Source organism: Corvus brachyrhynchos, unplaced genomic scaffold (assembly GCF_000691975.1).
Source record: "Corvus brachyrhynchos isolate BGI_N302 unplaced genomic scaffold, ASM69197v1 scaffold114, whole genome shotgun sequence".
In the NCBI taxonomy this organism is placed as follows: domain Eukaryota; kingdom Metazoa; phylum Chordata; class Aves; order Passeriformes; family Corvidae; genus Corvus; species Corvus brachyrhynchos.
In genome coordinates this window covers 3939105-3953294 of record NW_008238337.1, presented here as the reverse complement: position 1 = coordinate 3953294, position 14190 = coordinate 3939105, and the positions used below count along the sequence as shown (strand labels likewise).

General features: G+C 51.3%; 2 protein-coding genes across 3 annotated transcripts in view; one reads left to right on the top strand and one right to left on the bottom strand.

The window, feature by feature from the left end:
• HECTD4 (HECT domain E3 ubiquitin protein ligase 4) overlaps positions 1-6092 on the top strand; it is a 63574-nt gene extending 57482 nt beyond the window's left edge. The window contains 6 exon segments of the mRNA XM_008634185.2: positions 94-197; positions 1104-1325; positions 1627-1793; positions 2214-2409; positions 2696-2918; positions 3441-6092. Coding sequence (XP_008632407.1) covers positions 94-197; positions 1104-1325; positions 1627-1793; positions 2214-2409; positions 2696-2918; positions 3441-3577 — 1049 coding nt within the window. The 3' untranslated portion in view covers positions 3578-6092.
• A 764-nt stretch (positions 6093-6856) lies between these two features.
• TRAFD1 (TRAF-type zinc finger domain containing 1) overlaps positions 6857-14190 on the bottom strand; it is a 17544-nt gene continuing 10210 nt past the window's right edge. The window contains exons 2-11 of one of the 2 annotated variants that reach the window (XM_017734858.1): positions 12697-12837; positions 12570-12623; positions 11190-11445; positions 10315-10575; positions 9875-9948; positions 9476-9691; positions 8483-8609; positions 7970-8267; positions 7495-7567; positions 6857-7378 (exon numbers count right to left, since the gene is read on the bottom strand). In XM_017734858.1, the coding sequence (XP_017590347.1) occupies positions 7337-7378; positions 7495-7567; positions 7970-8267; positions 8483-8609; positions 9476-9691; positions 9875-9948; positions 10315-10575; positions 11190-11445; positions 12570-12623; positions 12697-12837 (1542 nt within the window). In that variant the 3' untranslated portion in view covers positions 6857-7336. The remainder of the gene's footprint in view (positions 7379-7494; positions 7568-7969; positions 8268-8482; positions 8610-9475; positions 9692-9874; positions 9949-10314; positions 10576-11189; positions 11446-12569; positions 12624-12696; positions 12838-14190) is intronic. The other variant, XM_017734859.1, reaches the window with a different exon arrangement.

Here is a 14190-nt window from a genome sequence, read left to right as displayed (position 1 = left end):
TGCTGTTCTAGAGTGCTGGAAAGCAAAGCAGCACTTAGGAATTCAGCAGGGAACAAAGGAATATTGTCATTGTTTTCCCTCTCTCTTTTCCAGGTGGATCTTTCCGTCACTTCCTTTGGCAAGTGTGTAAAGAGCTCCAGAGCTCCTCCCTCTCCCTGCTCCTGCTGTGCCCCAGCTCTGCTGTCAATAAGAACAAGGTGTGAGATCCCAATGCCAAGAATGAGGGGGTTCTTCTCTTTCTGAATGCTGGGTTTGAACAGGAGTGGGACACATTTGGTCAGAGGTGCAGAGAGGCCTCAGATCCATGAAACCAAGCAGGTCCCACATCCTGGGAGAGCTGGAAGTGGGAGTTGGTGAATCCCGTGTTGCACCTCGTGTGCAACAGGTACTTGGAGAAGGAGCCCAGGCAGCAAAATGAAAAATGGAGCAGAATTAAAACTCCTGGGCAGAGTTCAGAGAGAGGAGGTTCAGCTGTCTGATTTAGAGGTTATCTGTCCCAAACTGGTGAACTTCCAGGAATTTTTGTTCTGTGGCCTTACCCCAGGAATGTCACTAGGAAGTTCAGTCACGTTGCCAGGAGAATAAAATGCTCCATCCATGCTATTTAGAGTCTTACTTTGTGCAGTAGATGTTCTCTAGAAACAAGATAAAGCTGATGGTCCAGAGAATTCTCACTACCTGAGGTATCATTCCTTCCTGGGAATATTCTCAGAGTGGGAAACAGCTCCTTTTCCTCAGCTTAAGACCAACTGTGTAGCAAACCTGGCTCTGCAAATCCAGGCTAGAAACATCCCACAGCTGAAAAACTTGGATCTCAGACTGGTGTAACAACTGCAGAAAATCCTGTTAGTGCTGATCAACAGCTTGGCAAAACGGGAACCAACTTTTCTGGGGTTGATTTGATCAGGAGGTGCCAAGATAAGGTGATACCAGTGTGTAAAATACAGGGACTCCCTGCAGTGCTGGAGCAGATCCTCTGGTATCCAGCTGAACATCATCCTTCCTGTTCCAGTCAGGAACACTTCCACAGGCCTGCTAACACACAGCCCCTCAGGCTGGGGCAGCTGGTGAATCCTGCCCTGTGTGCCCCATTTTTCCCACAGGGGAAGTACATCCTGACCCCCAGCCCCATCACCTACGCCGAGGAGCAGCTGTTCCACTTCTTCGGGCAGCTCCTGGGCATCGCCATCCGTGCCGATGTTCCCCTGCCCCTGGACCTCCTGCCCTCCTTCTGGAAGACCCTGGTGGGAGAGCCCCTGGATCCCGACGTGGATCTGCAGGAAGCCGACATCCTCACCTACAACTACGTCAAAAAATTTGAAAATGTAGGTCCCTGTTCCCTCCTTTTTCTCAGGATTCCCCCACGGGTGCATTGCTGCCCGCCCTCGGTGGTGTTTTGACTCCTCTTTGACTTCTCCTGTTGCCCTGGAGAAGTTCCCTGCTCTCTTCTGCTGCCGGGCACGGTGGAATTACGGCTTCTGAAAGATTTACTGGAATGTGGAATTGCTAAACCAGAGCAGAACCCCCAGTGCAGGATTTTGCTGTTGGAATGAGTCCCTGTTGTGGGGAACCTGGGACGAGGCACTGCAGTGCTGGTCACAGGTCCTTGTCCTTGTTCCCTGACAGATCAGTGACGAGACGGAGCTGGAAGCTCTGTGTGCCGAAATCGCCTCCCAGCACCTGGCGACGGAGAGCCCCGACTGCCCCAACAAACCCTGCTGCAAATTCACCTACCTGAGCCTCACTGGGGAGGAGGTGGAGCTGTGTCCCAGGGGCAGGCACGTCCCTGTGGGGTAAGGAGCAGCCTTCCAGGCAGGATATGGCACAGAACATCTCTGGAATGGTTCTCCAAGCACAGCATCTCCAGAGGTGCTTTTGTACCAAGTTGGAATGATCTGGGAAAGCTTTGCTTTGGGAGAAGTTGGCAGAACTTGGGATCACTGATGCTGTTTGGGTCTGTAAGAGACAGCTGAGGAGCAGGGCTGGTCCCAGCTGTGGGGGACCACTTGTGAGGGATGGGCAGGTGGGAGGAGAGGAGGAAGCGGAGGACAGCAGAATTGATTGGGAAGCATCGGAGTGCAAAGCGTGTATTGCTCACTCTGGATTATTCCAGATCAGGATCTCTTCTTAAAACCCTTCCATGTGAAACACGGGGTGGGCCATGAGGGCTCTCCCACGTGCTCCTCCCTCATCCCAGATGTGTGTCCCTGCAGGTGGGAGAACAAGGACGTGTACGCGGCCGCCATCCGGAGCCTGCGGATGCGGGAGCTGCAGACCCCGGAGTGCATGACAGCAGTGAGGGCAGGGCTGGGCTCCATCATCCCCCTGCAGCTCCTGACCACGCTCACCCCCCTGGAGATGGAGCTGAGGACCTGTGGCCTTCCCTACATCAACCTGGAATTCCTCAAGGTGCTTTGTGGGACACGAGAGGGGGATCCTCCCGTGGGAAGGTGGGAGGGGAGAATCTTCTGCTTTTGGTGCAGCCGGGACATCCATGGGGAACTCTGGCCTGTGCTTGGACACCCCTTTGCCCCCAAGGGGCTTTATTAAGATTTCACTGGATTCAGGAAGTAATAGGGTGGGGTTTGTGCAGAGAGGAGTAAGAGTGTGAACTTCATTTATTTAAAAGCATAGTGGGGGAGATTCCTGAAGGGAGAGGGGAGAGCAGCAGTGGATGCGTGTCCTGTTCCCTCAGGCACACACCATGTACCAGGTGGGACTGATGGAGACGGACCAGCACATCGAGTTCTTCTGGAGCGCCCTGGAGATGTTCACGCAGGAGGAGCTCTGCAAGTTCATCAAGTTTGCCTGTAACCAGGAGAGGATCCCCTTCACCTGCCCCTGCAAGGACGGCGGCCCCGACACCGCCCACGTCCCCCCCTATCCCATGAAAATCGCCCCCCCCGACGGCGCCGCAGGTACGGAACGGCTGCTTCCCGAGGGAAAGGAGCTGGGTCTGCTCCCAGCACCATCCTGGCCTTCAGCCCCCTTTAACTGGTATTTAGTGCTCAATGACAAAGAGGGGCAGGTGGTTATGGGGGTAAATAAAGAGAGAATTGGGTTTTAAACCATGTAAAAATAAAACATCACACCAACTTGAACTGCATCCAGTGGAAAGTTCCCTGCCCGTGGCAGGAGGGTGGAACTGGATGAGCTTTAAGCTTTTAACCCAAACTGTTCTGGGATTCCAGAACACTTAAAACTTTGCCTTGTAGAGATGCAGAGAGACTTTGCTATTTGTCTGAAATACTTTTGAAATGATTAAACTATTGGAAAAATACTGGCATGAGGCCTGATGGAGAAGCGCAGAAACACGTAAGATTCAGAAGACCCACAACAGGCAGGGATTGGGTTTGGATACCCTCAGGGAAGGGGCTCTGGGAGAGCAGGAGGGAAGTGCTGGGTTGAATCTTTAACCCCTCCCGCTGCCTGTCCCGCAGGTTCCCCGGATTCCCGGTACATCCGAGTGGAGACGTGCATGTTCATGATCAAGCTCCCGCAGTATTCCTCGCTGGACATCATGCTGGAAAAGCTCCGTTACGCCATCCACTACCGGGAGGACCCGCTCAGCGGCTGAGCAGGAGCAGGGAACGCCTGGAGGTGACTCCGTGACTCTGCCGAGTGGAACCCCTTCAGTTCCCGTCCAGCACCTCCCGTGGGACGAGCTGGGGGTTAATTTATTTCCTGAACCTTCGTTCCCGTTACAGTAATTCCCGGAAGACTTCCATTTTGTATTCGTAGACTTTGTGGTGGACTGGTTCTTTTGCTGCCTTGTTTGTGGAATATTTGTAGGATAGTTTAGTAAAGACCGGTTTGTGTATAATTTAATTGGGGAAAAAACCTTTCCACCTGTACATTTCTAATTTTGTAATCCAGAATGCTCTGCCCCGTGCAACCACCACCGGCAGGGAGGGCATTCCAAGGCCGGGAGCCCTCGGAGGGGAAGGCTCATGGATCACTCTCCCCCGAGAGGTTTTTGAGTACAAAAATGTCAAGTTTGGGTATGGGGAGGGAATCACATGGGCAGGAGCAGAGCACAGGCAGGATTTGTGGCACTTGCTTGAGGTTTGAAGCAGGAACTTCGCTGCCAAACTGCTTTTCCACCTTTCCACCACTTTCCTTGAAATTTTTTTAAACTCTGACTAAGCACATGGGGGCTGCCACAGGGAATTGGGGGGTTCAGCTCAACACTTTTGGGAAAATTTCCAATAGAACAGTGAAAGGGCCGTGATTCCGTTGGGTTCCTGCCCTAGATGTTCTTGAATGTCTGCTTTGCTTAGCCACAAAATAATTTATTGTAATTAAAATATGAGCAGAACAAAACGGCTTCTCTCCAAAGGGTGTAAGATACCACAGTCCATCCCGAAAATCTGGGACTTGATCCCATTTCCCAATGAGCTCTCAGAGCAACTGGGGGGTGCTCAAACACCTGGAACTCATTTTTGTACTCAAAAATCTTTGATCCAAGAGCAAATTATCCTAAAATCCGTGACACCCGGCACGAGGACGAAGTCACCCGTTGGAAGATAAAGCTTCTGTTTTGTATGGAAAGCCGGGAGCCGACTGCGGAGCGGGAACAGCTCCACGTTTCACTGGTGTTCTGTGGAATGTTTTGGGTGCTTCAGAGCAGCCCCTCCACAGGTGTCTCGTCCCTTACCAGGATTTCTGGGACACTCCAGCTTTGCTGATCCGTCGGATCCCGAGTTCTGAGGAAGAGACCATCCCGGAATCCGTCTGTGCCGCGGGCTCGGTGCTGCCCGTGAGCCGAGTGCCGGCGCGGAGCCGCCCGGGAGGCTCTGGATGAGGTGACTGAACCTTCAGCTCGGTGTCCGATGGCTCCGGAACATCTCCCGGGAATCCCAAATGTATTTATTGTACATTATTGTGAATAGTGGGAACGCTGAGTGCGTGGGATGCGGGAGAGGCGGTGTGAGTTCAGGATGGGTGTCCTTGTTCTTCCGTGAGCGAGTGGGAATGGGAATGTGTGTGCAGCAGTCGTAGGTAGTCGTCGGCATCCGGAGTCTCCCAACCCCGTGGTTAGGAAGCTGTTACCCTCCCAATGCGTACTGCCCTGTCCAGGGAACAGATCCATGTAGGAAGAATATTTACTCTTGAATCTCGTCCATTTCCTGGTAGAAGCGTTTATGTAGCTCAGAAACCACTCGGAGCAAGCGGGAACACCTGGAGTTTACAACGACCAAGGGAAAACGAAGCCGAAGGAGCGGCTTGGAGCCGGTTTGTTCCCGTCGGGAGATGTGTTCCCAAACAGGAAACGTGGGGAACGCCGGCTGAGTTCCATGGCAGAGCTGTGGCCCCGGGCTGGGCTCTCACTGGGCTTGTCCTGGGTTCCAGTCCTGGAATGCTGAGGGGCCATCCCAGTGGGCTCCAGAGCTCCGTGTGCCAGCGGTTCCCAAGGCTCCGGTTCCAGCTGTGAGTAAGAAACTGCTGCTACTGTGTGTGTGCTCCTTTGGGAAGCACATCCGAGTGGAGCACACCTGCACCGGCCCCGGGCGTGTGCTGGAACGTTACTTGATCCGTATTTATTACAGTTAATTATTTATGATTACAAATAACGAACTTCTCGTCGCTGCCGTTTGCACCTGGGGGTGTAAATGAAGCTTCTTCTACAGGACAAATGTCGCACCAATAACCAACTTCCATCGACTTTGGTTTGTTCTGGAGAACAGGATGAGCCCCACAAGAGGAATTGTGGGGGTTTTTTGGCTTTTTTTTTTTTTTTTTTAATTCCATGCTCCTGGGAAGGAAGTGCTGCAGCACCTCGGCTGTGGCTCAAATGGCCTTTTAATTAAAGCTTTTCTAATCATCCTTAATTCCTTGTGCTTTAAATGAACTTGACATTGTCTGTACTAGGCTTGTTTGTCGAAGCAAAGATTGGTTTGTGATGATTATTATTATTTTTTTTAATATATATTCATTCAGAATGTAAAATTATACTAAACAATGGAAAAACTCTGGAGCTGGGTATTAGTTCTAGCTTGGTGTGTGTCCATCTCGGTTCCGTACACGGCATTAACCTGTAAGTGCTCTTGGCCATCGAGTGTACACCTGCATAAAGGAGATTCTTAACATCCCTGGAGCTGTTTGTGTCCTTCTCTGGGGCTGCAGGGAATGGGATCTGCTGCTGGAGCTGCCCGAGGCAGAGGAGGAGAGGGGGGAGGAAGGCAGCTGCAGGTTCTCTGTTGAAATCCCACTTTTAGGGGTTCTTTGTGTGTACTTGGAACAAAATGTAAGGATTTTGTACCCAAGGGGAGCACGGCCACTGCTGAGGTTCTTCCTCTGGGATATTCCTTGTGCCTGAGGCACAGCACAGGCTCTGCCACCTCAGTCATCAGTTATTTGTCATACGACTGATTCCTGACCCACAGCACCCCGTTATCCGTCCCAAACCTCAGGGACCAGCTCCCATTCCCTGATCTTCCTACAGCCCTTCTCCCCAGGGAAGAACAGAGGTTTGGTGTCCCCCAGTTTTTAAATATCTTTTTTCTTTTTTCCTTGTCTAAATAAACACGTGGGGGGAGCATCTGTAAAATGTCTTTCCTTGAGGAGATCCCTCCAGCCATCGTTGGGCTCTGGCTGTTCCAGTGGGACGGAGCTGGCACCTGAGACGAGGCCTTGGTAATGACCCTGCCCCAGGAGTGGCTAATTAGCCCTGCCAGTGCCATCTGCTGCACCTCTTTAATTAGGCTGATGCCCACAGGTGTTTTCCAGGATCTGCTCCACTTCCCTAAGTCCCAGGGCAGGGAATAATGGTGGGAATGGATCTGCCAGCCCTCACAAGGTGGGGTTGGGACATGCCCTCGTGTCACCCCATGGGATAGATGGCACTGCACAACAGTTTGGGACAGCATCAGAGAAATTTTATTCCAAGGAACCTAAAAAGCTTTTAAATTGAAAATGCAGCACTGAGAAGCCTTGGAGCCCCAGCCCCTCGACCCTGCTCTGTGTGGGACAGCTCCAGAACACCAACTGCTCCCTGCTGGAGTCACCGGCTGTGCCTGAGCATTCCAGGGCAGGACACAGCGGGAGCTCGGGGTGGCACAAATCCCACGCTGGGGCGGCACAAGGAGCCCACACGGGCACAGAATTCAGGTGGGGCCCCAAGGTGAGATTCTGCTTGATGCCTTGGGGTGGTGCTCAAGGCGATCAGAGACATAAAAACCTGAACTTTGCTCTCACAGATTAAAAATAGAGATTTAAAAATGGTCACTGCCTAAAAATTGAAGCTCAGTGTTGAAATTTACTTGCACTCAGACCAACAGGTCTGGCAGAGCCTGGGAACGGGACCAGGCGCTCCACGTTTTCCACAGGCACCGGCTCACTCCTCCGCCTGTCCGGCCGCTGGGCTCTGGGCTTTTGCCTTAAGGGAGGGGAAAAAGAAAAATGCTGTTCTCAAGTATGACTTGATTAGGGAGGGCTGTAAAAAGCAGCTCCTTGTCCCGGCAAAGCCATCAGGAGCTGCCCCTGCAGCCTCACCTTGGAGCTCCGGCGCTGGAGGCCGCTGCGCCCGTCGGACAGCCCGAGGCTCCTTCCCCCTGCAGTGCTGGAGCTGTGGAGCAGGGACAGGGACACCTTCAGAGGAGGCAGGATAAACACAGGACAACACAGCAGGGAGACAGGGAAGGTCGAGGGGGAGGCCCTTTTGCCTCCTCTGACCCTGGCCCAGATGTTTCAGCAGCAGAACAGCTCCTGTTCAGAGCCCAGGTGAGAGCAGAGCACTTCCATGGACAGGGAATGAGGCCTTATCCTACATTTTATCCCAGTGACCAGTGGGCCTGTTCTATTTTGAGGTGAAAACCTAAATTTGTTGTTTGAAACTCAGCTAAGCACCAGTCAAATTCAGCTGGGTGAATCTGAAAGCCTTTGAAAACCCTTTCAGCCACGGGCAAAGGCAGGGGAATCCAGATTTGCACCACAGGAAGCTGAATGGACCAGAAGGCAAAGGTGTTACCTTGGCTGGGCTGGAGAAGTTCTGGAGGAGCTGGAAGTGAAGGTTTCTGCCTGGAAGCGCTGAGCAGGTCTCACTCGTGGCACTGTCCCAGCTGCAGAGTCACCTCTGTCCTTCGGTGTCCCCTCGCTGCCATTCCCCTTCCCGGGCTTCCCCCTTGTGGCCGGAGCGTCACCAGCTCTCCCTGGGGGGGACAACGCTGCATTCCCAGCCTTGGCCGTCTCCATCCTCAGCCTGGACCCCGGAGCAGAGCACAGCCCCAGCTTCCCAAAGCTTTCTGTGTGCCAAGGAGAAACATCTCCTGCAGGGACAGGACATGGAGCTCAATGGGAACAGCAGCTACAGCATCAGGAACAGCCCTGTGTCCATCCCAGGATCTCCAAGGACACGGTTCCAGTGATTTAATCCCTCCCTAAACCCAGACCGAGGGGACAGGATGGAAGATTTTAGAGACAGAACAGGGTAACAGCATCTCAGTGCAAGCACAGAGGAGCTCAGGCTGTGCCCTGCCCACACCTTGGTGCCGGATCCGTCGCCGAGCCGGCTCTGGCGATTCCCGTCTGTCCCCGCAGGGCTGAGGAGCCGGCAGCTCCCGGGCTGGAATGTCACCTGTGGGGCTGGCAGGACGCAGGTCACAGTGATGCTGCAGCAGAACACACAGTGCTGGTCAAGTGAAGCTCACTCAGGTGAAAATTCCTGGGAAAACACTGCAGAGCAGCAGCGCTCAGGGAGGTTAAGGTGAGTAGGGAATTGTTATCGTGGAATCCCAGAATGGTTTGGGTGGAAAGAGATCTTAAAGCTCATCCAGTTCCATTCCCCTGTCAGGCTGGACGAGGCTTGGAGCAACCTGGAATAGTGGAAGGTGTCCCTGCCTATGGGAGTGGGATGGGATGGGCTTCAACATCCCTTCCAACCCAAACCATTCTGGGATTCTGTGATATGCTCTGAAGTTTTATCAGATCTCATTCCCAGAACACAGATTTTGCTGTCCCTCAGGAGAGGAGAGGCCCAGAACAACCAACCCAACTCCAGCTTCACCAGTTTGTTGGGACTAAGAACGGGAAAGAGCCATGACACAGAAAATGGCTGAGCTCAGCATTCTCCCATCTTGTCTGTAACAGCAGCAAGTTCCAGAGGACTCTTCCCTGGGCACACCACTCCCAGGGCTGGAGTCTGTTCTCTGCTTCCTCTCCCACCCAGTTTCACCCTTGTGCTCCTCTCCCCCCTCAGCTGACTCATCCAGGGCTCAACTTCATTTTCGGTGTGACTCAAACGTTCTGATTGTGCAACTTCAGGCCCTTTTGTTTGGTTTCATTACCAGAGCTTTCAAATTAATCCAGTACTTCTCAGGAGGAGCCTCAGTGTGGCACAACCCTTCACATGGATCCCAGAGCCTTGTGTGGCAAAATCTGAGCCAGGGACAGCTCCCTGAATTCCTGAAACGTGCCACAAGAGCCCCCGGGACTGGGCCCATCCTTGAACTGTGACTCAACAGATCCTGTTCAGTACCTGGTGATGAAAAAGAATCTCCTCTTCCAGTTGGATGCCACAGAATTCACATGGAATCATGATGTCTCCTTCTGCCTGGACAGCTTGGGGCTGGGATGAAGGGACAGCCCTGCGGCTGTTGGACACCCCAGCTTGCAGACCACCGTATTCCCATGGATTTGGAGAAGAACTTCTCTTACTGAACGAGGCAAAGGCACTTGCTGGGTTACACCCTGTCTGTTAGACACGCAACACAGAAAAATCACCTTTCCTGATAAGCCAGGTGGGCATTAAAAAAAAACTGCTTTTCTTGGCAAAGACCCAAACACCAGAGTTCTCACGACGTCACCCACACCCTTTTCAGTGACAGCCACAGAAAAGTCTTCACTGCAAACCCCAAGACACAGGGAAGTCCCAAACCTGGTGAAGGATCAGATCTTCAGCAGGGCACAGCTCCTCACAGAACTCACAGGGCAGCATGATCACATCCTTGTCTGCAAGGGAGGGAAGGGTTATGTGCTCTGTGGAGTCTGGTAAAAACACCTCTTGCTGCACCATGAAACCCCTTGGTGCCATTTCTCCTCTCAGAACAAGCTGCACTCCAGGCTCCCCCCAGATCCTCCTTCCCACCATTTTTACTTCCACAAGAACCTCGTTCCCTGCCTGGGCTCCCACCACACACCAAGGTCAGAGACTACAGCTTTTATTTCTTCTTCACTTGCTGCTTTGCTTTAGAAGTCTCAAAAAGACTAATTTTGACCTTTTGAAATACCTAGATAATCTTTAACATTACCAATCCAAATTTTCCTTTTCCCCTCCCTCAAATTTAAAGAAAAACCCCACCACAGCAGCGTTTATACCTATTTTGCTATGGTTTGATGTATTAAAGGAGCCTGGAGAGTCACTGAAGATGTTGGACAGGTCAGTTCCACCCAGATGGGCAGACTGTCCAGGCTCTTTGGTGTAGTTGTCTTCCCAGAAATCCCTGGGAATCTCAGCTGCAGTATTATGGTGAGGATTATTCTCACTCTGCAGGCTGAGAGCCAACACATAGTCCAGGTCAGCGTTCCAGTCTTCAGGAAGTTGGGAATGAAGGATTTCAGGTCTCTCCAGCTCATCCCCTTCAAAAGATAAATATTGTAAATTTGGGAGAACATCAACCCTGCCACCAGCTGCTCCCTCTGGGCATCAGACTCAACCCCAAGGTTTCACATGTGGACTCTCCTGGAGTTCAGCATCTCAAAGCCAAGGGTGTTTGTACCAAATCCAGGAGGATGAAGGAGAAAAATCATGGCCCAAATTCCAGTGAGCAGACAACTCCAGCTTCATTTTTAAGCCAGGTACTTTGAGACAAAGAAAGGAAGCAACTGGGCTTTCACCCCAAGCACCCCAGCGCTCCTTATTCCATGGGTAAACATTCCCACTTGGGGCCTCTGGAGTGTTCACTACTCTGTATTTTCACAGAAAGGAATCACAGAACCTTACACCTGGACCAGCTACCAAATGAGCAGCCAGTTCTTCTTCCTTTCTCCACTTTTTCTCACTTTTGATTCCTTTGTGCTGTTCCCATAAATGTCCTTAAGGAACATTAGAGGTTCTGTCCCTCGAGTTCTGTCCTTAAGGGCTGTGTCCCTGGAGTTGTGTCCCTACGGTTTTGTCCCTGGACCTGTGTCCCACAGCTGCTCTAACTCTCCTTCTCCCTCCCTCTGGCTCTTCCCAAGCCCATCCCCGGTACCTGCTCCCGGTCGGCTCCTCACGGCTCCATCCTCCTTCCCAAATCCCGGCGCTCTCCTGCTCCCCTTGGCTGCCTTCTCCTCTCTCCCACAGACCCGGGGATGCTCCTTGAGCTCCCTGACCAGGACGTTGCGGCCGCAGCGCCCGCAGGGCTCGGTCCTGGCCCCGCAGTAGAGCTCATGCTCCTGGAGCTTGTTGAAGGCCAGCTGGATGTCACAGAACTGGCACAGCACGGGGCGCAGGGGGCACGAGGATGCCTGGGAAAACACATGGGATTACTCTTCCCACGTGGAACACTGAGGTTCTCAGTTTGCTCAGCTTTGGAGCTCTCTGTTGTCTCCTCAGCCGCATGCAAAGCCTCGCTAAGGAATAGCCTGGAATAAGCTCCGACGTGGGAATGCAACAACGACGTGCTGGAGGCACAAGCTTGGCAGCTGAAGCTCTGCAGACACTCAGGACATGATTCTAAATCTGCCAGGGTCACGTGGAGCTTTCTGGAGCTGGGTTTTAGACACAGACCTGAAATCCAGCATCATTCCATGAGTACAGCTAAAATCCACGCTGGTGTTTGGGGAACAGACTTGCACCTCATTTACTGCTCAACAAGAACTGCCTGGACATGTTCTTTACCCCACATTGAACAGGTAAGGTGCCCTTCAAAAGGGGTTAAAAATAGATAAAATACAAGATATTTGCAGATGCTGCACCAATAAACAACCTGCACTAATAAAACATCATCATTTGCTTTACAAAGCCAAAAGCACCACACACACACAGGCAGGATTAGCTACTCCCAGGGTTTAGTACTGGACAGATTTCCAAAGAAAATCCTTTTTCCCCCAGCAATCAGCAGGCTGAGGTGGCAGTTCCAGAGCTGTCTCTAAAGGAGCCCACGGGAAGGGAAGGGACTGACATTTATAACAAGATTGTCTGTGACAGCAGCCAACTGGATTCAGAACTCAGAAAATCCCACTCTGTCCTATTTTAGTTTATTTTACAGGCTATTTTTAAAGTCTGTTTGGACAGCTTGAGTTATTAAAAGTCACATAATGGCTCCAGCAGAAACATGAAACAGTAAAGGAATGAAAAAAAGTCAAGTCAATCGTATTTTAAATAGCTATTTTTCAACTAACAGGGACAAAAAAATCACCAATTATCACAGATACCCCTTTGATATGAAGCCCTGAGCGGCTCCAGGACTTTAAGGCAGTTCCCAATCCCTTCTTCCAGAGGCTGTGAGTTTAGGAAGCATCACTCAATAAAAGGATGCACAAGCCCCAGGCTGGAATCCAGGTGCTGGCTGACAGAAAGGCTCTGGAAAATCAGGGCTTGGAAACACCACAGCATCCCCCAAGGGTTCAATAATATAAAACCCACCAACCTCGTGATCCTTCAGGAGGCTGCTTTCCATCTTCATCCTACACTTGCAGGTGACCTACAGCAAGGAGACCTCATTAGATTAATTACCACAGAAATGAGCAGTTTCAGAGCAGAGATGTGCCTCTCACCTGCACATGTTCAGACTCAATGTGGTTCTTCATCTCAGACTTTGGGATGGAGTCACTGCAGTAGGGGCATATTTCAATATTTCTTCTACAGTGGATTTCATGGATGATGAAATTAACTGCAGGAATATCCTTTTTGCTGTGAGAAAGTCGCTGAGGTTACTGAGCAGAAACACGCTGACAACACATCCAAGCAGTTGTACACAACAAAAAAGTAATGCTAAGAAAGATTTCAATGAATTCATGGTTCCAAGTGAGTAGAGAAAGGCCCAGCCAGGCCTCAAGGTTCCAGCACAGGTGGATGTTCATGTACTTGACATGCAAAAGTCACACTGCATTAAGATAAAATCCAGGTGGATTTATTTCCTTACATGAAAGACACATCTTGCAGCACAAACAAGTTATCGCCAGGTTCGAGTTAATAAATTAGTCTGAGAAGATAAAAGTTCCTTCCTGAAAACAACTTGGCTCTGAGAGGCCAAACAGCGGTTTTTTCTGGGGGAGGGGCAGGAAATCCTGACAGATCCCGTTCCAGGAATGATGGAACCATGGAATGGTTTGGGTTGGAAGGGACCTTAAAGCTCATAGGAACACCTTCCACAGACCAGGCTGCTCAGAGCCCCAGCAGGCTACTCAGTACCCCCCAAAATCCCCCAACTCATCTAATTTCTAATATTCTCACTTTCTGTCTTGAAACCAAACACAAAAGGACCAAAAGGAACTGAGGCACCTGGAGCTCAGTCCTTACTTCTGCCTCAAACAGGCAGCATCATTTCCACGTGGATCATGCCCTTTCCAAGAAATCCACCTTGAAAACACCCAATTTAACTTTATAACCTCTCGTTTGCTAAAACTACAGCTGTTTAGCTTTCTCCTCTGCCAGATCCCCGCCAGCCAAAAGCCTGGCAAAGCAACAAAGTCCAACAGCAGCAGCTGAACTGCACAGACCAAACAAACCAGGCTGATGTTGTAAGAAACTGTTTGGATTCTGATGTCTCTTGGGGAAAAACAACAGAAAAAGTTAATTTCTTTAGCTGCTTGTATTTGAGACAGAACTTGTGAGGTGACTCCTTGTCAGCCACTGAATTCCCAATGCTGGGGCTCTGCAGAGATGTGAAATCAGAGAAAAAAATTTCCACAACAACACTGCCTACTGACCCTATTTTTATATTTCTGCTCCTGAGCCACGGAACTGCTGAAAAAAGCTTGGAATCGTGTACTCTGTGTGGACCTCACTGAAAACCGAGCCTGGATTTTGATGCTAACGTTTCGGTTTCTATTCAGTTCCCCACTAAGCCAGAAGGGAAATCCGACGCCCAAACGTTTTATAGAAAGGCAGTACGGTCGTTATCACGCCGGATCCCCGGGATTTCACAGCACTCCGAAGAGTTGTACCCCGATGTAACGTCGGGGCCGGCTCGGCCCGGCCCTCACCGACCCCCGGCCCGGCCCTCACCGACCCCCGGCCCCGGCCCTCACCGACCCCGGCCCCGGCCC